General features: G+C 36.0%; 1 protein-coding gene across 2 annotated transcripts in view; it reads right to left on the bottom strand.

Moving 5' to 3' along the window:
* Positions 1–2,259: 2,259 nt before the first annotated feature.
* DCN (decorin) overlaps positions 2,260–21,535 on the bottom strand; it is a 43,396-nt gene continuing 24,120 nt past the window's right edge. For both annotated transcript variants that reach the window (XM_045872866.1, XM_045872865.2), the window contains exons 4-8: positions 18,488–18,701; positions 17,571–17,684; positions 12,231–12,324; positions 8,966–9,104; positions 2,260–3,016 (exon numbers count right to left, since the gene is read on the bottom strand). In XM_045872866.1, the coding sequence (XP_045728822.1) occupies positions 2,822–3,016; positions 8,966–9,104; positions 12,231–12,324; positions 17,571–17,684; positions 18,488–18,701 (756 nt within the window). In that variant the 3' untranslated portion in view covers positions 2,260–2,821. The remainder of the gene's footprint in view (positions 3,017–8,965; positions 9,105–12,230; positions 12,325–17,570; positions 17,685–18,487; positions 18,702–21,535) is intronic.

Genomic DNA, 21,535 nt, shown 5'->3' with positions numbered 1-21,535 from the left:
TATAATATATTCAGTGCTAGTTTATTGAATGAATGAATGAATGAAAGAATGAATGAAATATGCTGAATCAAGAAATAGCCTCTCCTACTTATTTATTGCCTGATGCCAGACTGTGAATAAATATCACTAATATGATCACTTCATGGAAGTCCAGCATGTGATTAAATAGCTCACACAAAGCACTGTATATTTCAGGCAGTAATTGTTATAAAGGAGAATATGACCTTGACTACAAGAGCTTAGAGCTCTCCGTTCTGATTCTCATGATTATCCAAATATTATTTTTATTTTCTGGCAAATTTATGTATAATGCATAATTGCCCATTAATATTGACGGTGTAAGTTTTTTGTTTACACTTTGATTTTTAACACTAACCATTTCTTTAAATTAGTAAAATGCTGCTTCAGTCAAAGCCATTATAAAAATAGCCCCATGTTTCCTAATGGAAAACCAGATTCAGTTAATCATTTGACAAAGTTTTATCAAACATTGTTTTGTTTGTTAGCACCTCTGATTAATGCAGAAAAGTCTAAAATGATTGGATTTCAGAAAAGGTGCCTGGGATGACATAGGATGTGAACGTCATGTTTATCTGTGGTTGCTGAAATTCGTTTAATAATCTTACAGATATAATTATAGTGCCTGGGCTTATTAGTTATTCTCCAAGTGCCCTGACCAGATCCATTTTTCTTCCGTCTCTGTCCTGCCCCAAGAAGAGCCTTCCTCTCTCTAGCTTTCTTGATGGTTGTCTTCCCTTTAGGCTTCATCGGTGGGAGGATCTGATGTAGAAGGAGAGAAGGGGGCATACCTAACCTCTGGCAGATGTGGCATCCTTCCTGGAACATAGCTGCCTGGGCTCAGAAATCCTCCAAAGTTGTCCTCTCACTTGGCTCCAGAAACTCAATTCTTCCCCTGCCCATCACTGGCATCTCTTGGTGCCTTGTCATCCATTGTTTGGTGCAGTAGACTCTGCAAACACTCTATAACAGTCCCTTCATTAAATTATCTTCATTTGAACTCTCAGATGTAAATTCTGTTTTCTGCCAGATGCTGACTTACACAAAGATTAAAAGAGAAAGTTTGGTTACCAGGTATTTACCAGGTATTTGACTACAGGAAAGTTACTTAATTTCTCCTAACTTCAGTCTACTTTTCTACAAATTGGGAATAACAATAGCCTTTACTCATTTACTCTCTAAAGCTATGAAGTTGCTATGTAATAATTAGAGAGAATTTCATGACTTCTCCTGGAAATTTTGTGTTGATATGCTTTTGTGTTCTGAGTAGTAAATAATGAGGGAGATTCATATTTCAACCATAAGGGAGGCCAGCTTGAAAATGTAATAAAGGCAGGCAAAGTTGAAAGAACTGCAGAGAAACTTGGCTGGAACTCTGATCAAACTGAACCTAAAGGCTCATTTAATAACAGGACTGTTTGGGTTTTCCGTTATGGTTTAAACCAGTTTGGATTTGGGGGTGCCTGGGTGGCTCAGTCGGTTGAGAATCCAACTCTTGATTTTCACCTCAGGTCATGATCTCAGGCTCTTGAGATTGGGCCCCACGTTGGGCTCCTCACTCAGCGAGGAGTCTGCTTGTCCCTCTCTCTCCCTCTCTAACCCTCCCCCTATGCGCATACTTGTGTGTGTGCTCTCTCTCTCTCAAACAAATAAATAAAATCTTAAAAAAAATAACAGTTTGGATTTGGTTATCAGTATTTGCAACCATAAAACATCCAACGTTGTAGACAAAACAAACTATCCTCACATGTTTGTTTATTAGATGTTGATAGCATAAATGTAGTTTTTAGTAAATCTCCACTTTTTGTAAATCAGCCCATTCCCCAGGCTTGTTGAATGGTCTGCTGTGATAGGTCTCTATAATTCCTGAAGAAAAAAATTCTAAATTTGACGGTTTAACTAAACCATTAACTAGATGGATTTCTAATACATCCAGTAATTATAGAAATATTCAGGTGAGCAGCCTGATTATACACATGATGTTTTAAAACTGATTTAGTATCCTAGTAACTGAAAATACCAGCTTTCTAGACCAATCAGAAAAAGAATCAGCTTTGGGCTTTATCAGCTTAGCACTGATTATAGATAATGTAAGTTATAATACACAAATGTCAAAAAACAGGAGTAAAAGAAATATCTGAGAACTTGAAAAGATGTGCCATTTTTGTCTAGAACACAATGTCTGCTCTCTTCAGAAAATGGGGTTTAGAGAAGATTTACAATTACACTTTTATACAATGGTAACTTTGAATGTATTTGTACATTTATTTTTTTCAAAATGATGACATTAGCAAAAATCTTACATAGCCTGTATTGAATTTACATATTCAAATGAGGCTTTACCAATAATAGAGGATTAACACAGAGCTAGATAGAACTTGAAGTTTGACTTTATGTCAAAGGATCTAACACCCTATGGAGCTACAGAAGATGGATACTTTTTTTATTTGATTCCTTCTAAAAATTAAACAAGAAAAGCTTTACTAAATTGTTGACATATATATATATATGTTATATATATATTTACTCCAAATTTTATGTTTAGGGAAATAAGAATATCTGCAATAGTCCAGTTAACATCAACAGAAAGCTTCAAAAAAGAATTCTGAAAATGGCAGGCAAAATATTTTTTTATTGTAGGCAATTATTTAAACTGCATATTTGGCTTTATGTATTATAAATCATGTGGGAAAAAGATCCACATTGCAGTTAAGTTTCCAGTATCCAGCTTTCATTTTTTTTTCTTGAGCAATGATATTAATGGGATTTTGCCAGGTTATAAAAACGAGGGCTTTCTTGGGAATTATTTATAATTTCCAAGCTGGATGGCAGAGCGCACATAGACACATCGGAAGGTAGATGGCTGGATCTCCCAGTACTGGACTGGATTGCTGAAAAGGCTCACACCTGAATAAGAGGCCTTTTTGGTGTTGTATCCAGGTGGGCAGAAGTCGTTAGACCCAACTGCAGAGATATTGTTGTTATGAAGGTAGACAACCTACAAAATGAAATAATGGAGAATGATTATTTTCCTCTAAATAGACTAAGCCATTCATGTAAATACTTTATTCTTTTCCCTTTATTCTTTATCCTTGACCCTTTCTCTTACACTCTTCACCCAACCATCAACAAATGCTGCTAGCTCAATCTTCAAAATGTACGTGTAATCCAGTCCTTCTCCCCATACTGACTCCTACAACATTGTCCAAAACTGCCATTATCTCCTTCTGGAGGATTGAAGTCATCATTCCTACTTCCTCTTTTGCTCTAAAATCACTCTTCCTTCCTTCCTTCCTTCCTTCCTTCCTTCCTTCTTTCCTCCCTCCCTCCCTTCCTCCCTCCCTTCCTTCCCTCTTCCTTCTCTTTTTCTTTCTTCCTTCCTTCCCTCCTTCCTTCTTTCTTTTCTTTCTTCTTTCTTTTTTCTTTCTTTCTTTGTCTTCCTTTCTTCTTCTTTTTTCTTTCTTCTTTCTTTCTCTTTCTCCTTTCTCTTTCTTTCTTTCCTTTCTTTCTTTCTTTCTTTCTTTCTTTCTTTCTTTCTTTCTTTCTTTCTTTCTTTCTTTCTTTCTTTCTTTCTTTCTTCTTTTCTCTTTCTTTCTTCATAGAGCAATTATTTTAAAAAGTAAGCCAAGTTATATATTCTTTGCCTCAACACTCCAGGGGCTTCCTGTCTCATGCAGAATGAAGTCCAAAGTTCTCAGATTGGCTCACAAACCTAACAGGATCTGACATCCTTCTGCTCTGACCTTATCTCCCCTTACTATTCAATCTAACCACTCTGGCCTACTTGCTTTTCCTCTATTACAAAAATCACAATCCTTCCTTAGGTTGGCACACATTGTTTCTTCCATGTGAACTGACCTTCTCCAAGATGTCTATGGGGCTTACTCCCTCATGTAATTCATGTAACATTTTCTTACCAAAGACGTCTTCCCTGACTATCCAATGCTGCTATTCTCTGCCCCAATTCATTTCTTTAAATCTTCATAGTAATTGTCACTATATAGCTTATTATGTATTTGTCTGTTTTTCTTTCCTCTAGAATAAAAGCTCCATGAGGAAAGAAACTTGTTCTGTTTTGTTTATATCTTTAGTGTCTACTAGAACAGAGTAGGTGTTCAATAATATATGTTGAATGAATACAAGAATAGATTCATGTTATTTCATAAATTGTGTCTACATGGAATATTATGTTTTCAGGGCAAAGATAAAATGATGTATCTTTTAATGAAATTATACAAAATGAGGAAGTAATATATAGTGAAGAAAAAGTGTACAGGCAGTATTAGAATCAAAATTATCACAAACCCTAAGAAACACTGAGCATTTGGAAATGAATAGACCTAGAAAGTTTTAATAACAATGTACTGTGTGTTACAAATTCTACTTATGAATATACGTCTACTGTTCAATAGAATTTTTCTGAAATGTATTTTATGATTACATTTAAGATAATGGTAACTTGTTAATAGATTTTTCTCAGGGAAATTAAATATCAGAGTTATGAAAAGGACTTTAGAAATGGGTTTTTACTTCTATTATGTACATGTGAATTCTGAAGAGCAAGAAGTGACTTATACAACCAAAGTTAAAATATAATAAGAAGGCAACAATTTCTAAAGTACATTATAAAACCTATGAGGTTCTCCCTCATAATAATTAACTTAAAATATTGTTCCATTTACCAGAACACTCACACTTACATGCAGGTGAAAGGGGCCTTGTTTAAGAAAGGGTTTGGAAGGAGAACAATAGATATCACATAAAAACAGAAATGAGGAATATTAAAGACAAACAATACCTGCAAGTACTTTTTTTTTTATAATTCGCAAACTGAAAATTTCTTTTCATTTGCCATTCTCTAATTCCTAGCAATGATTAGCAAGAAAGGGGAGATATGTTTGGTTAGAGTTTATGACTAATACTGAAGGCGAGAGAAAACAATATCAAGACATAAAGCAAGTATTAGTCTGTGTAAAAAAGAAAACTATATTCCCAATTCATTAGGAAGTCAGTATTTTCTAATATTAAAGCAAGACAAAAATCATCACACACACACACAACCTACAATCAAATATTTCTTTTTTTTTTTAAGATTTTATTTGTTTATTTGAGAGAGAGAGAGAGAGACAGAGATATAGAGAGACAGAGCACAAGCAGGGAGGAGAGGGAGAAGCAGGCTCCCCACAGAGCAGGGAGCCTGATGCATGACTTGATCCCAGGACCCTGGGATCATGACCTGAGCCGAAAGCAGACATTAACTGACTGAGCCACCCAGGCACCCTCAAATATTTCATATAAACATAGACAAAGAACTTCAATAAAATATTAGGAAACTGTATCTCCTAACATAAAAAAAGACTATACACCATGGCCAAGACCAAGCATGATTTATCTCTGGGATGTAAAACCCATTTAACTGGAAATTAATTAACTTAATATACTATATTAAAGAAATAAAAGACAAAACCACATGATAATCTCAACAGACACACAAAAAGCATTTGAATACACATTCATGATAAAAATTTTCAGTAAGCTTAAGAATAGAAGAGAACTTTCTCAACTTGATAAAGAGCATCTACAAAAGACCTGTAGTTAACATCATGCTGAAAAGTAAAAGACTGAATGTCCACCTCTCTCTTAAAATAGTAAACAAGGCAAAGATGTCTAATTTCATCACTTCTATTCAGTATTGCACTGGAGATTCTAGCCAGTGCAATGAAGCAAGAAAAATAAATGAAATAATTCAGACAAGAAAGTAATAATTAAAACTGACTTCATTCACAAATGACATGATCCCAAATATGGAATATCCAAAGAAGTGCACAAAAACTTCTGCAACTAAAAACGATTTCAGCACAGTACCAGGATAGAAGATTGATATACAAAAATCAATTGTGTTTGCATATACTAGCAAAAAAAATTCAAAAATGAAATCAAGGTTAATAATTCATTCACAGCAGCATCAAAAAGAGTAAAGAAAATAAGGATACATTTAATAAAAGAATTGTAAGATGTGTACACTAAAAATGAAAAAAAATTGCTGTGAGAAATTAAATAATATGAAATGGCGATATTCCATGCTTATGAATTGGAACACTCAATATTATTAAGATGACAGTACTCCCCTAATTGATCTATAGATTCACCACAATCCTTATTAGAGCCCTAGCAGGCTATTTTTGCAAAAATGAACAAGCTGATTCTAAAATTTATATGAAAATGCAAAGAAATAAGAATAGCCAAAACAATTTTGAAAAATAAGAGCAAAGCTGGGGGGCCTGGGTGGCTCAGTCAGTTAAGCATCTGCCTTTGGCTCAGGTGATAATCTTGGGGTCCTGGGATCAAGTCCCGCATCAGGTTCCCTGCTCACAGCAGAGTCTGCTTCCCCCACCCATGCTCTCTCACTCACTCACTCACTCACTGTCTTTCTCTCAAATAAATAAATAAATAATCTAAAAAAAAAAAGATTAAAAAAAATAAGAACAAAGTTGAAAGACCTTCACTCCCATCTTTAAAACACAATCAAAAGCAACAGGAATCAAAAAGTGTAGTGCTAGCAAACAAAATGTGGTATATCCGTACAATGGAATGGTATTCACTGATAAAAATGAATGAACTACAGATACATGCTATGACTCATGCTATGATACATAAGATCATTACAATAAGTGATTCCATTTATATGAAATGTCCAGGAAAGGCAAATCCATGGAGGTGGAAAGTAGATGAATGATTTCCTGTGGCAGAAGATGAGATTGAAAATTGACTAGAAAAAGTAAGAGGTGAGAAGTGCTAGAACTGGATTGTGGTGGGGGTGCCTGGGTGGCTCAGTCAGTTAAGGGTCTGTCTTTGGCTCAGGTTAACGATCTCAGGGCTGGGATTAACTCCCACTTTAGGCTCCCTGCTCAGTGGGGAGCCTGCTTCTCCCTCTGCCCACTCCCTGCTCATGCTCACACTCTCTCTCAAATAAATAAAATCTTTAAAAAAAAACCAACTGGATTGTAGTGATAGTTGAAGAACTATATAATTTTGCTAAAAATAACTGAATTATATACTTACAAAAAAGACAGTAAAGTAGGTGAAATCCCTAAGAGCCTATAAGAAGGGAGGTGAAATGGATGCATGGATAGCCAATTAGAGATGAAAAACCAAGAGTGAGGCCCTTGTGTGAATGCCCATGAGATTTGTTAATATTAAACAAAGATTTCAAAATAGCATGTTTTATAATTTTTTCTCTGTGATCCACCATAAGAAACACAATACATGTATTTAGCATATGTAAATCTGTGCATTTAAACAAAGTTTTTATGAAATACTTACCATTACATTGATATTTTATTTTCCATTCATTCTAACCTATCCTAGCCTAGCCTAGCCTATACCATAAATGTTCTTAATTAACTCATTAAACTTATTTTATTAACTCAGTAATACATCCAGACTGACATTTGAAAAACAGCAATCAAGAAGGTAAAACTGATTATTCTAGGATATAAAAATGAAAACAAAACAACTGCCCCCCCCAAAAAAAAATGCCCACCACCAACAGAAACCTTATGTAAATCATGATATATCCATTTCATTTGGAGTTTTTGTCACAACTCAATAAAAAAAAGAAGAGAGATTAGTAACATATTGACATAACTGACAGCAGAGTAAGGGATAAACCTATCTTGAACCCCAAGTGAAGAAGTGGAAACATTACCAAAATGGCAACTTTATAAAAAGGATTTATTTATAATAGAACATCAATGTCAAAGTATAATTTTTTTTTAAAGATTTATTTATTTATTAGAGAGAGATAGCACAAGCACAGTGGGGAGGGGCAGAGGGAGAAGGAGAGAGAATCTTAGGCAGACTCCACGCTGAGCACAGATCCCAATGTGGGGCTCCATCTCACAACCCTGAGATCATGACCTGAGCTGAGACCAAGAGTCTGATACTCGACCGACTGTGCCACCCAGGCTCTCCAACATATAATTTCTGAATCATCATGATTGAACTAAGAACCTATGTAAATTTCTGAAAGAAACAATTTAAATATAACCTTTAAAGAAACCAAAAAATTAGATAAAATAAGCAAATACATAAAATCTGTGAATAACCACATTATTAACTTTTTTAAATATAAACTTTGAATAACATATTTGTTCTATTTCCTCAAAGTAACAATGGAAGTCTTATTCTATTATACATGAAAATATTGTTACTATTTAAACTAATGAGCATGCCTTACATTTATAGATTACAGACTAGAAAGCTCTGTTACCACAGTGGACCACTGGACCATATCTTCTTGTCCTTATGAATGTACTATAACCCCATAATCTATAAAGAGTTAACTCAGGTACATTGCTAGCTTAACATTCCCTTTTGACCTACCTGACATCTGTTGAATTAAAAGTTACAATTGCTATTTTATTCCATATCTATACTTAACAGATTATATCATCTTTTTCAACCAGTATGTTTGTTAGAGTGATCAATGACTTCAAACCACCTTGCCTGCTTCATTAAAAATATTATATTCTGGAAGTCAGCACTATAATAAATTTAAGGTAATAGTCCTATTTAAAAAAATATCATTTAAACCTATATTTTTCAGGATGCCTGGGTGGCTCAGTTGTTAAGCATCTGCCTTCAGCTCAGGTCGTGATCCCAGGATCCTGGAATCGAGTCCTGCATCAGGCTCCCTGCTCAGCGGGAAGTCTGCTTCTCCCTCTCCCATTCCCCCTGCTTGTGCTCTCTCTCTCTGACAAATAAACAATAAATGAATCTTTTTAAAAAAATAAACCTATGTTTTTCATGAAACCAGAATGAATATTAAAAAAATCTTTCTGCAAAAAGATTTGTAAGCAAAGCTTCCCTTCCTGTCTCCTAACATCCCGGTAGGGAGTGTTCACTCCCTAGATACTCCTCACACTAGTCAGTGGTATTGCATTACCTGGATGTACTTATGCTCCGCCAGCCCACCAGGTACTCTGATAAGCTTATTGTTGTCCAAGTGAAGCTCCCTCAGATGAGGAGTGTTGGCTAGCGTGCCATTGTCAATAGCAGAGATGCTGTTAAAACTCAGTCCCAACCTGCAAAGGAAAGCAGAAATGAATGCGTGCACTGCTCAAGGCTGCCCTCCTCACAGGCATTTGTGTGATTTATCCAGTCAACGGAGAAGGACTTTCTTCGTTTTTGCACTTACTGCTCCCTTTGCCTAGAATGCTTTTTCCAACCTTTCTGCACTTGGATAAAGCCCATTTGTTCTTAAGTTCCCAGCTTAGAGTCACTCTCTTTGAAATTCCTCTGACAGGCATCCCCTAATAAATGTTCCTGTTGTCACCCTCTTAAAAAACTCAAGGGACTATGTACCTGTGTGTCTCTCCTAGAGAAAAGTGACTGTTTTGTGGCATACCCACTATTAACACAGAGCTTGTTACGATCAATGAATAGCTGTTGGATTGATTTCTCTGTATAATGAATATAATGAATTCACGCCAGAGGAAACTAAAAGGAATACTATTATCATCTTGGTCACTTTGGAAATCAAATAATCATATATTTATTATATAAATGTATTCATTGGAAATAAAAGGCAGAAGGATCTAATGAATCAATAAACGTCCCTGCCAGGAAGGTTAACAGAATTAGCATCTTCCTTTCGTTTGAGTTTATCACTGACCATCTGTTACTATCTGAATTTGCCTGGTGCCAACATTCCCAGCTTCTGGCCTTGATCTCTAACCTAAGTGTCTCTTTCTTGGCCCCTTTGACATTTCTTATACAATGCCACTCAAAGGTTTGGGTTGCATTTTTTAAATTAAATGCATGAAAGGTCAAACTTCTGCAGCTGTGAGGTCTCTTCCTAGTAAATGGGATTCAAAAGTCAGAAGTCGACTTGGAGATAAGGTTAATGTATTTGGCATTCTGGCGATGTATGACTCTCCATCAAAACCAGGGTGCTGCCAATCCCAAAGAGCAGAGAGAGGATCCCAGGGATGAGACAACAAGGTCATGAAAGAGAGCCAGAATTCTAGCTCCAAGAGAAAGAGGAGGAGTCTACTGGGCTACTTCAAATGTAATGGAATAGGCTTAGGAACTTTCTATAGGATGGTTTTTGCCTGCCTTCAGGTAGTTCTCATCTTTGAGCCATTTTGGGATTTAGATTTCAGTTTATGTAACCAAAGTCTTTCCATTTTAATCATGGCTTTGTATTTCAAATAACTGAGATCACGGTATATTGATTTTAGGCTATTAATAAAACTGTTAGTTTATCTTAGCTATGGATTATTAACCTGGCACCTTGGCTGAGAACATTTTGTTTTCCCCTCAGTCTTAGACATTTATCTCTTTTTTTTCTGGTCTTTTCTTTTCTATTATAGAAACATGTCTCCTATTCCTTATAACACTTCAAATCCCATATCCAATTTTGGGCTAATTCAGTTTTAGAATGTGATATTCCTAATAATTGATTCAAAGAAACTTCACTTTTCTGATGATTTATTTATATATTCAATCAATAAATGTTTTTGAGGACCTAGTACATTCGTGATATTATCCTAGGCTTATGAAGGCAGAGGACACACAGCTCAAAAACCATGATTCTTTCCTCAAAGTATAAAATCCACCTAGTAAGAGAGATGATCATAGATATATACATGTGTAACAGAAGGGAAGTTTGCCTGAAAACCATCTCATATTTTTGGAGAGAGGCATATACTATTTTCTTCCCACTTTTTCCTAATAACTAATTGGAATATTTGCCCTGCAACAATGTTCCAAGATCATTTTTTTTCTTCTTTTCACGGTTTTGATGTTCAACACGAAAGTACCTCTCATGTTCCAACATCAGTGAAGAGTAAACCACGTGAGGATGTGATGGTTTCATAGACAGGTTTTTCTGGACTTGATTCCAAAAGGAAATTTGTTTGATAAATTCAAGAATCAGAAAAGTTTGCTTGGCCACTTGGGTCAGTCTGTTCCAATTTAATGAATGGAATTTTTAAAAAAACTCTCCATACCACTTTCAGTACAAAATGAATTTTTCTTCTAAAAAGGCACAAATATTATTAATGATTTATCATATTTGGAATTAAATTATTGTTCACCTCTACTCTTATTACTACAACTACTAGCTGTCCTAAAGACAGTTCTATGCAATATGCAATGTAACTTATCTTCCTATGTTGTTCTGCAGCTAGAGGGACAAAATCACAAAGAAAGGTCAGGGATGCATAGTGCTATTTTGAAATATATTTGCTGTATTAGAGACTATAATTCAAATATCTTTAGATAAGTGATTTCGTATCATTTGAGCCACCAGGGTAAGATGCTATAGCTAGAGTCGTATGGACACGCTTACCTTCAGCCCTCACTGTCCACCGGCTCATGGGAAATCTCCACAGAAATGAGAAAAGCTGTGTTATACGTCATCTGGTCTTAGCTCATTCTCAAGGATAAATGATATATTTTATATTTATTTATCTACCATAAAATTTATAAAGATAAAAGTGGAGTGAATCAATTTGGCATAACAGCGTGCTCCTTTGTAAGAACATTCAGTAATACCGTTCAAGAGCCGAGTGTTTCTCGAAGATAAAGCCAATAGTTTGCAAGCATTCCCCTCTTTTTATTACTTAACCAGATTGTTAATGTAGAAAGATTAAAGTTAGGCTAGAAAGCAGGAAAGGAATGAATGATTATCTACCAGGAAAAAAAAGTTAATCTTCTGTTAAAAAATAAATAAATAAGTTCTTTTGTTAGACTACACTAAATGTCCAGAGACATTTTAAACTCTTCAAAGAACAGAAGTGAGAGAATCTCATCATAATTATTCCAATACTATAGGGTGGGATGCCCAATATGTCCATGTCTTGGTAACTTCCATTTTAAAGCATTTTCAAATTCTGAACACTGTGTTATAATTTACTTAACGTTCTGTTAAATGCTACTAAATTAGAACATATTGAATGAACATACTGATTTAATCGGATACCTTGTACAGAAGATATGTCTTAATCTAAAAACAATATGGTAGATAATTTTCATGGTTATGGTAAGTACACTATTTCATTGTATTTTAAAGAAATAATTGGGCCTGCTGAGGTTTGAGGTTGTTAGGACCAACAACAAAAACAGTCAGCAACCACCCACTGTGTTTCTAATTCGGAGCTTGCAGGCACTTTTACTGGTAAAAGGTCATGAAAGAATATTATTACTTAGCCAAATTATTCAGTCCTTTCAGGCTAGATGCATCAACTTTGGTGATTTTGTTGCTTTCAAGATGTAATTCAGTAAGGGAAGGAGGAAGACCTGGAATAGAGAAAAAAAAAGAACGTTAAATTAGCAGAGAAATGTAATTACAGGATGTACACAGACTTAACGAGCACCTAGGCCACCAATTTGCTGAAAGACATAGTTTCAAAGGATTTGCTTTTTATCTTTTCCATCAGTTTTGCTTTTTATCTTTTTCTTTATCCCTTTCATAATAATAGATGCTTCTGGAAGTAGGACAAGCACTTTTTATTCTCCTAGATGGATTTTAACAGAAACATGGCCTGTGTTTATCACATAGTAGATTTTTGTCCTAGTAATTGTTAGGATACGATTGTAGAACTGAAGTCAAACCCTGAATCTCATTAATTTCCTACACCATTGTTACTAAACTAATACTGTTCCTGATAAAAGACCACAACCATAAAATGAAATAAGCATTTGAACTATAATAAAGACATTATGTATAAGGTAAACCTATATACAAATTTAACGAGGTATTTCAGTAATGAGTCTCATTAGTAACTAACACTTGATAAACTCGTGGGCCTTGGTCTTATTCAGCTTTTCTACGTTAAAAAACAAACAAACAAATGAAACAAAACTCAAACGCCTCCACAACATGGACATGTAGAAAGAGCTAGAGCTTACTTGGACCTTTTAAATCAAGACTGTTTCTTTACACAAGAGGAATGCAGAGGCCTAGAATGAAGTGATCAGCCACATGTAGACCACCTGGGGAAATAATTTTAGATCCAAAGTATCTGTGAAACCTCTGGATAGTACTTCTCGAAGGGCTATGATTTCTAAAAATGTAATAATATTAATATAAAAGTTTAAGTATTTTATTTTCATTTCCTCCTGCCATCTGAGGATATATGATGTTTTTATACAGCTTTTTAAAGAGCATATTGTTCCACTTACAAGAATAGCCACAACTACAAAGAAAAGAGCAAATTGGTTACATGTCGAACTAACATCTGCTTAGCAGAGAGTGTTGGTTATTTGTCCATAAGGAACAAAGGTGGAAAACTGCAGGTTATGTTTGGTATGAAAATGTTCATGGCACACCACTGAATTCTGTCAATACTGTCTCTTTCATGTAAAAGTTTAGTCCACATTTGATTTGAACGTATTATTTGTTTCTCAATGGCACTATGTTTTGTGCGGGAGATGCTAAGCTATTCACTGAAAGTCTGTCATATAGCAAACACTGACACTGACACTTTGTCTAACTTAACTCATTTAATTTTTTTAGTTTGCAAATTATCTTTTGTGAACCTCCCTTTCATAGACGAAGAAACACAGACTCAAAGTTCCAAACTTTAGAGGTTATCTAGCTGCCAACTAGGGAATGTAATATGCTCCCAGATGGTCAAAGGGAGTTAAAATAGCATGCTCTCAACTGAAGGAACTGAAATTGAGACAATATAGGAAAAGCAAGAGGGACTTCACCCCTGTAGAGCCACTGGTCTGAGGCAAAGGTTAAATGTTTCCATACGCTTAGAGGCAAATACCTCCTTCTGGGAAAGCGAACAAACGAGATAATAGTCGTTAGGAGTAATGGGTGTCTGGGCAAGATTAGAAGTAACCATTTAAAGCCTGCTTGCACAAATATTTCTATTTTCCAGGAGGCCTAAAAGAATGTCAACCATGGAGAAGGGCATTCTGTGATTGTCTTGTGTCCACTGAGAAGTAATGAACACAAGTTAATGACGGTGGGATTGAAGAATGCTTCCCTACTTCTAGTCCCTGACCCTCTGGAAAATTGCCTCTTCCATTCCTTGCACAATAGCCCTTCAGAGAGCAACGTTCCTCTTTGCTGTCAGCTCCCTTGTAGGCAATCTATCTCTAATAAACTCCACCGGCTTTCTTTCTCTTGAGTTCAGTGTTCATTTCTATGACCTGGAGGCCCAAGAACCTGGTCTTGGGGTCCGGTGACAAAATCACAACTGAGTCGTTCTTATGACTAAATACCAGGAGACCACAGTCACTCTTGGAATAAGGGATTTCAACCACTCAAATCTCCTTAGAGTAAATAAATGTGAATTTTTAAAATACTCCTCCCATATGTAATTAGCAAGTGAATATATAACAAAGCAAATTGAATATACATCTTTTCTTTCCTATCACCATGTAAAGATGTTTTTAAAAATGTAGTGTCTCTAGAACAACAATTATCGTCACATCCATAATCTTACCCAGGTTCTAAGTGTCTTCCCTTCTGCGGTATCAGTTTGCCAAAAGGAAAATATAGTCAAGAGAAAGACTGAGGGTGGAAGAAAACTTTGCAATAGGATAGAGAGAGGCAAATTTATCAAGAATACCATTAACTTTTGCCACTGTAGCATTTAGCTAAGAAACTGGACTCTAGTTACTTTTTTTTTTTTCTTTTCCCTTTCCATTTTTAAGGTAAATATATTGAAAGCTTACTTTGGGCCAGATACTATGTATGCACATTACCCATCTTATTTGTGTCTATTAATCCTCACAAATACCTTAGAAGATAGATGTCATTAAGACCTCCATTTCGGGCGCCTGGGTGGCTCAGTTTGTTAAGCGACTGCCTTCGGCTCAGGTCATGATCCTGGAGTCCCGGGATCGAGTCCCGCATCGGGCTCCCTGCTCGGCAGGGAGTCTGCTTCTCCCTCTGACCCTCCTCCCTCTCATGCTCTCTGTCTCTCAATCTCTCTCTCTCTCACAAATAAATAAAATCTTAAAAAATTAAAAAAAAAAAAAAAAAGACCTCCATTTCATAGAGAGCAAAACTGAGATTTTGGAGATGTGCAATAATTAGCCTAAAGTCACAGAACAACTAAGTGGCTGAGTCAGACCTTTCACCCACATGGTCCACGTGAAGAATTCATAACTCTCCACTTCACTCCACTGCCTTGTGTTTCCATGATTGACGGTAGATAGTGTGTGGCCACTAAGACTCCCGGAGGATGGTGACGTTCAGGCATATGGGTCAAGCCTAGGAAAGGCAGACTCACCTATTTTATTGGCATAAATGTGCATAGGAGGGAGGACTTAAGTTGGCAGCAGGGTACGCTGGTCACGCACATGAACTCGCATCAGCATGGCACAGCCCCAGCTTGGCCACCTCCTAGCCCCAGGGCCTTGGGCACAATGTACTTCGTGTCTTTAAGCTTCGTTTTCCTCGTTTATTACACAGGTATGACAGTATTACTATAGAGGAATGGTTTGAGATTCATAGAGCAGAATCCATAAAAAGCATTGGGCACAATACCTGGTATTAATAAGTGCTTAACAAAACTTGATTACTCTAATTTTTATAGTAAGTGTTTAATACATCAAAGTAAGCTAGAGACGGTGAGAAAAGAGCACCTACAGTAGGGAGGAGACATAAGGAATACAGGTCACTAAGTGATGAAATGTGTTCCCAAGGCATATTTTGGAGGATGCATTAAGAAGGAGGGGCACCTGGGTGGCTCAGTCGTTAAAAGCATCTGCCTTCGGCTCAGGTCATGATCCCAGGGTTCTGGGATCGAGCCCGGCATCGGGCTCCCTGCTCCATGGGAAGCCTACTTCTCCCTCTCCCACTACCCCTGCTTGTGTTCCCTCTCTTGCTGTGTCTCTCTCTGTCAAATAAATAAATAAAATCTTTAAAAAAAAAAAAAAAAAGGAGAGCAAAATCAAAGATTATGTTCAACACAAGTCATCTGGCAGCATGAAGTAGTGGAAAAGACCTGGACTTTAAATTCCAGCTTTTTTACTTCACCTCCTACAGCTCTATAGGTTTGGGCAAGATGTATGTGTATACGTAATATATAAAAATGGAATTAAATATAATTTAAATTTTAAAATATTATTAAAATATAAAGTATATTAAAAATATAAATGTATACATATATACATCTGCCCTGGGGATAAAACAAAAACAAAAAAAAAAACCCACTTGTTACAGTGCAACAAGTTGGAGAACCAACATGAAGGTGCTTTATAAAACTGTAGATCAATCTCTATCTATCTGTCTATTTATCTATCTATCATCTATCATCTATCTATCAATCTTATCTATACCAGCAGTTGCTATTATGGGCATAAAACATCTTCTGTAGCAAAAAGACTGTGGAGAGGGCAAGGGGTGGTAAGAAACCATTCTATGGAATGTATCTTTTTGGGAGCTGAAGTTCCTGTGAAAGCACAGTGAAGGGTAATTGTTTTCTGTGGGCAAGAACCTACATTTTGTACACAGTCCAAGAACAAGATATCTAAGCTGAGAAAGGGCCAAATAGAGGGGAAAATTTGAGAATATAGAAGGGCTTTTGTGAGACTAAAACCCTGGGGCAGGGAAAATGTGAGAATTAGAGGAATTGCTTTTTTGGGGATTTGATTTCTTTTCCGATTCACAAAGACTGGCTTCTGTGCCTCTCCCAGGTAACCCTTAGCCCAAGGCTGTGTGAGCCCTGCTCTTTACCTGCCTGGCTTTGCTCCGGGCAATAAGCTCCTTGAAGGCAGGGAGTATACCCTATTCACTGTCCTGTCTCCAGGGTTTGGCACTTCGCCTAAGCAAAATGAGTGTCAAAATATTTTTAAGAAATAATAAATGGTAATATTAATCCATTACTTATTTGCATACCAGATACTTCTTTAATTAGTTATTTAATTTTAAGACAAACTAGTGAGTTGTATATCAGTGTTATTGCCATTTTACAAATAAAGAAATTGAGGTATAAATATTGAATAACTTGTCCAAGGCCTTAGAGCCAATTAGTGACAAACTGAACTCAAGCATACCGACCAAAATCCATACTCTTTACAACATACGACCGCCACTATCATACAAGAGCATGGCCACTGTGGATGCTCTTATTCAGATAATAATGCCTGAGATGTCCTATGATGGAAAGGAATTCACTAAAAGATTGGAGACTCGAAGTAAAAATTGGCTCAATTTCAAAGTACTTCATGTATCTTTTTTTAATGTCACTAAGGCATTCTATTTTTTAAATAACTGTACTTTTTCCTTCGTGCTATCACAATTCTTTTCTTTTAATCCCAATTCTTTAATATGAAATCATTGTGTGTTAAGTTGTATCTTAGAAGAGACTTTATAGGTAGAAGGGTCTAGCCATCTCTACCATGGGCCTGGATGGCTCAGGGGTTATCCAGGCTCAACAGAAATACTTCCGAGGGTAAACAATTTACCAGAAATAACGTTGGCTACTTCAGTCACCATTTAAATTTCCAAAACAATTTTTTTTAAATGTTAAAGTTTTAAGATTTAGGTGTTCAAACTGCTTTGGAGAGTTTTCTATCACCTTGAGGGATGGTGGTTATATTGGTGTCAGCAATGCGGATATAGGAGAGCTTCTTCATTCCCTGGAAGGCTCCATTTTCAATTCCTGAGCTCTTCAGTGGGTTGGTGCCCAGTTCTACAAATGCAATAAGTGCAAAGCTTTAGCGGACAATATTAGGTATTGCAAATCAGAGTAGTGTCTGTTTCAACAAGGATTCTAAGAGACATTTGGGTCGATAACAATCTGACTGAGAAACAAAAGAGAAATTAAAGGACACACTCTTCAAAGGGATAGCAAACTGAGGTAAAATTTTCTCTTTTTAAAACAAACAACAAACAAATGCTATAAGAAAACACAAAGATTTATGGAAAAAGCAATAGTGGCAGAAACAATAACAAGAAGATTATTTAAAGTGCATACATAGGTTTGCACAGAAATCAACATAAAACAAGTGTTAATAAGTCACACTTATTATGGGGCTTTTACTTTCCTGAGATGAATTAAAATGTTAAATAATTTGAAATTAGCATCTTGTAAGCCAATTATAAAATCACCATTTTTTACCACACAAAACCTTAGAATACATTGTTTAAAGCAAATGATTTATAGATGTTCAGAATAGAAACAATTCCCATGATGGAGTATCCCCACATAGCTCTAATTAATCACTACTTAATTCCATCCCGCATCTTGGGCATGCAGTAGGGTGACTTTGGCCCTAGAGTTTTCTCCACATTCTCAGATCCTCGAGGACGAGAAATAAAAACATTATAAGGCACGATTCAAAATCTCATTTCTGCCAATCTTGCTACTGTTAACTCCTATAGGCTAAAGACATGTAATCTCTAGCTAATTTACCTTCCTGCGGCTATCGCTTACTTGGAATCTTCTAAGGTGGACCTTCAATTCTGGCCTTAGAGTTATAAGAATATCTGTACCTACGACGATCATCTGGTTCAGTCCGTTGAACACAGATTTTCGCACTTTGGTGATCACATTCTCATGGGCACGCAGCTCCTGAAGAGTTTTGGGCATTTTTTCTGGCAATTCCTTCAGATGATTCTTGGACAGATAAAGTCGTTCCAATTTCAACAGAGGTGTGAATGCTGCAGGGCTGATTTTGCTAATTTTGTTGTTGACAAGAATCAACGTCTGTAGATAGTGAACAAAAACAACACCTTAATTCCAAAACACACATTCTCTCTCTCTCTCTCTCTCTCTCTCTATATATTGCAAGAAATCAGAAAAAAATCAAATATTATATATATTGCAAGAAACCAGAAAAAATTAGGCAAATATGGTTCTTTCACTTAAGAAGTGTATGAGGATCTGAACATCAGAAACATCAGGAATAAAGGTGATGAACTATAGATTATAGATTATAATATAAATACATAGATAGACACGTAATTTTTAAACAGTAAATACTCCTAAAGATTGGAATTACCAGCGACCCAAAGTACTTGAAAAGAATCCAGTGCCATGGGCATCCATCCCTCAGCCTAAAATCCATCCTCATTGACTGCTGCCATGGATTCCACTACAAAATGGTGGCACCAATTTCTACTACCATCGGCAATGCAAGAGAGTAAAATTTTCTTGCTTTCTTGCAGCCTTATAAATTGAGATATATTTTTTTCAAAAAGTTTGTCAAATTAGTACAACATGTTGCAGCTCATTGTAATTTCTTTGCATCTCTTTGTCACTTGAAAGGTTAAATTAATTTCCTTTCATTCTGCTACTATTTACTGTTATTTTTTGGAGAGAAAGGACTACCTGATCACAATACTTCTCATTTTATTAAATTTTAATATATTTTAATAGTTGGTTTACAGAAAATAAAGATGTAGTTAAAATGAAATGCAGAGCCTTAAATACATTTTTCTTCTGTTTTTGTCCTTTTTACATACAAAGGTTTTATGTAGCTAAATATGCTAATATTTTTAGTAATTCTTAAATTTTTGTTTCTGCATTCTTCTAATATAGAAAATTACTTCTCATTCATTACTGGTATACATATAGCTATTGCTAAACTTATTTTTGGACACCTCATTCTCTTCCAATGATATGTATGTCTGTAGAACCACACTTATTATTATTCTAAGCCTTCTTATCAATTAATCCTAAGGAATTCAGGATCATTTGTTCAAGGTCTAAGAAACCTTTTTTTCAATTGTAGTGCACTTATGTGCATATATGAAAAGGCATAGGGACAAAAAATTAAAAAATGAGAACTTCCAGTGTCAGAAATGCAGGAATACTTTCTGAAGGTAACAGCCAGTTAGTTGACCCATGTATATGCTCATGTAGTTCACATTATTTGACTAACTAAAACTTCTTATAAGTAACAATCTTTCAGCTAATCCTAAAAGATGATGGGTTGATTAAAACAAAATCCCAGGAAATTCCAATGAATATTACAGAAAATTAAAAATCTCATGAGGGTTAAAGTCATAGGAAATTAATATTAATGAGCGAAATGTCCAGGAAATTAGTAAAAGCAAGCACTAGAGGAGAGGTTCGAGAGGACTTGTGTCATTGAAAGACACCCCAAATGGCAGATGCTTAATTATGAAGAAAGAGAAGATCTTCTATGGCCATCTATGGAAAAAAACTCTGAAAGCTTGATATCATTAAATGCATTTAACATGGTCTGAAAAATCTGCTTATTTTACGTTAAATATGAAACCTATTATGAAGGATCAGCCATTTCAGCTAATAAAATATTGCTTTTTTTTTTTTTTTTTTTACTAGATAATAACTAGATGATGCCTCTACCTGTGAGCATGCCATAGTAGTATCTGCTGTTAAGTTTTGGGGGTAGTATGACATTTGCTACAATTATTTCTTCAGTACAGTGGGAATAATAATAGCACCTACAGGGGGTACATGATAATGTATATAGACTTCTTTGCAAAGTGCCTTTCAAAAGGCATTGCCTTTCAAAACTACTAGTGTGTTTTGGAATTAAGGTTGAAAGTTTCAGTCCAATGGAAAACGTTCCTGCTTTCAAATTAAAATACATTTGAAACATAAATAAACTACGCAAATTTTAGTCATAACGAGGTAAAATCTTAAGAGCTATATGGATTAGAACTTCACAGAAAACAGACCCACAGGTGAGGCAGCTCTTTCTGCTCCGGGTCCTGTCCCCCTTCTGTAATAAAACCACCTTAAAAAAAATCCACAGGTGAAAAAAAGTTATTTGTGTATATACAGTATTGCTTAAAGATGGTTGATGTTAGTTCCATACACAGTGATATGTATTAAAGAAAGCACACTTAGAATTGTAACAGGCCATGACAAGATGTTGAGATGGGACAAACAAAAACAAAATCTAATTCCTCTTTAGGCCAACTAAACCAGAGAAAGAGTCAAAGGTGAACGCCTGGGAGAATGCCTCAGGAGATCAGCTGATGAAAAGGAGAAAGCTCTTCCCGTAAGCAACCCAAGGGGATCTCTGAAAATGGTTCGCTATTCACTTGACCCAGAAAATCCTACAAAATCATGCAAATCAAGCCGTTCAAATCTTTGTGTTCACTTTAAGAACACACATGAAACTGCCCAAGCCATCAAGGGTATGCATATCAGAAAAGCCACCAAGGGTCTGAAGGATGTCACTTTGCAGAAGCCACGTGAGCCATTCAGTTGGTAGGTGTGCCCAGGGCCAAACAGTCAGGCTGGACACAGGTGGCCCCAAAATAGTGCTGAATTCTTACTGCACATGCTTAAAAATGCAGAGAGTCATGCAGAACTTAAGAGTTTAGATGTAGATTCTCTGGCCATTGAGCACATCCCGGTGAACAAAGCTCCCAAGATGCAGGATTGAACTGACAGGGCTCATGGCCGATGAAGCCCTCCCTACGGGAGCTCTTCCTGCTGCACTGAGATGATCCTTGCTGAAAAAGCAGATTGGTCTTAAACCAGAAGAGCAGGTTGCACAGAGGAAAAAGATATCCCAGAAGAAACTGAAGAAACAAAAATTT

The sequence above is a fragment of the Mirounga angustirostris genome, unplaced genomic scaffold (genome assembly GCF_029215605.1).
Source record: "Mirounga angustirostris isolate CCGP_5_RB_7025 unplaced genomic scaffold, mMirAng1.0.hap1 SCAF_5, whole genome shotgun sequence".
NCBI lineage: Eukaryota > Metazoa > Chordata > Mammalia > Carnivora > Phocidae > Mirounga > Mirounga angustirostris.
This window is presented reverse-complemented; position numbering and strand designations above follow the sequence as displayed.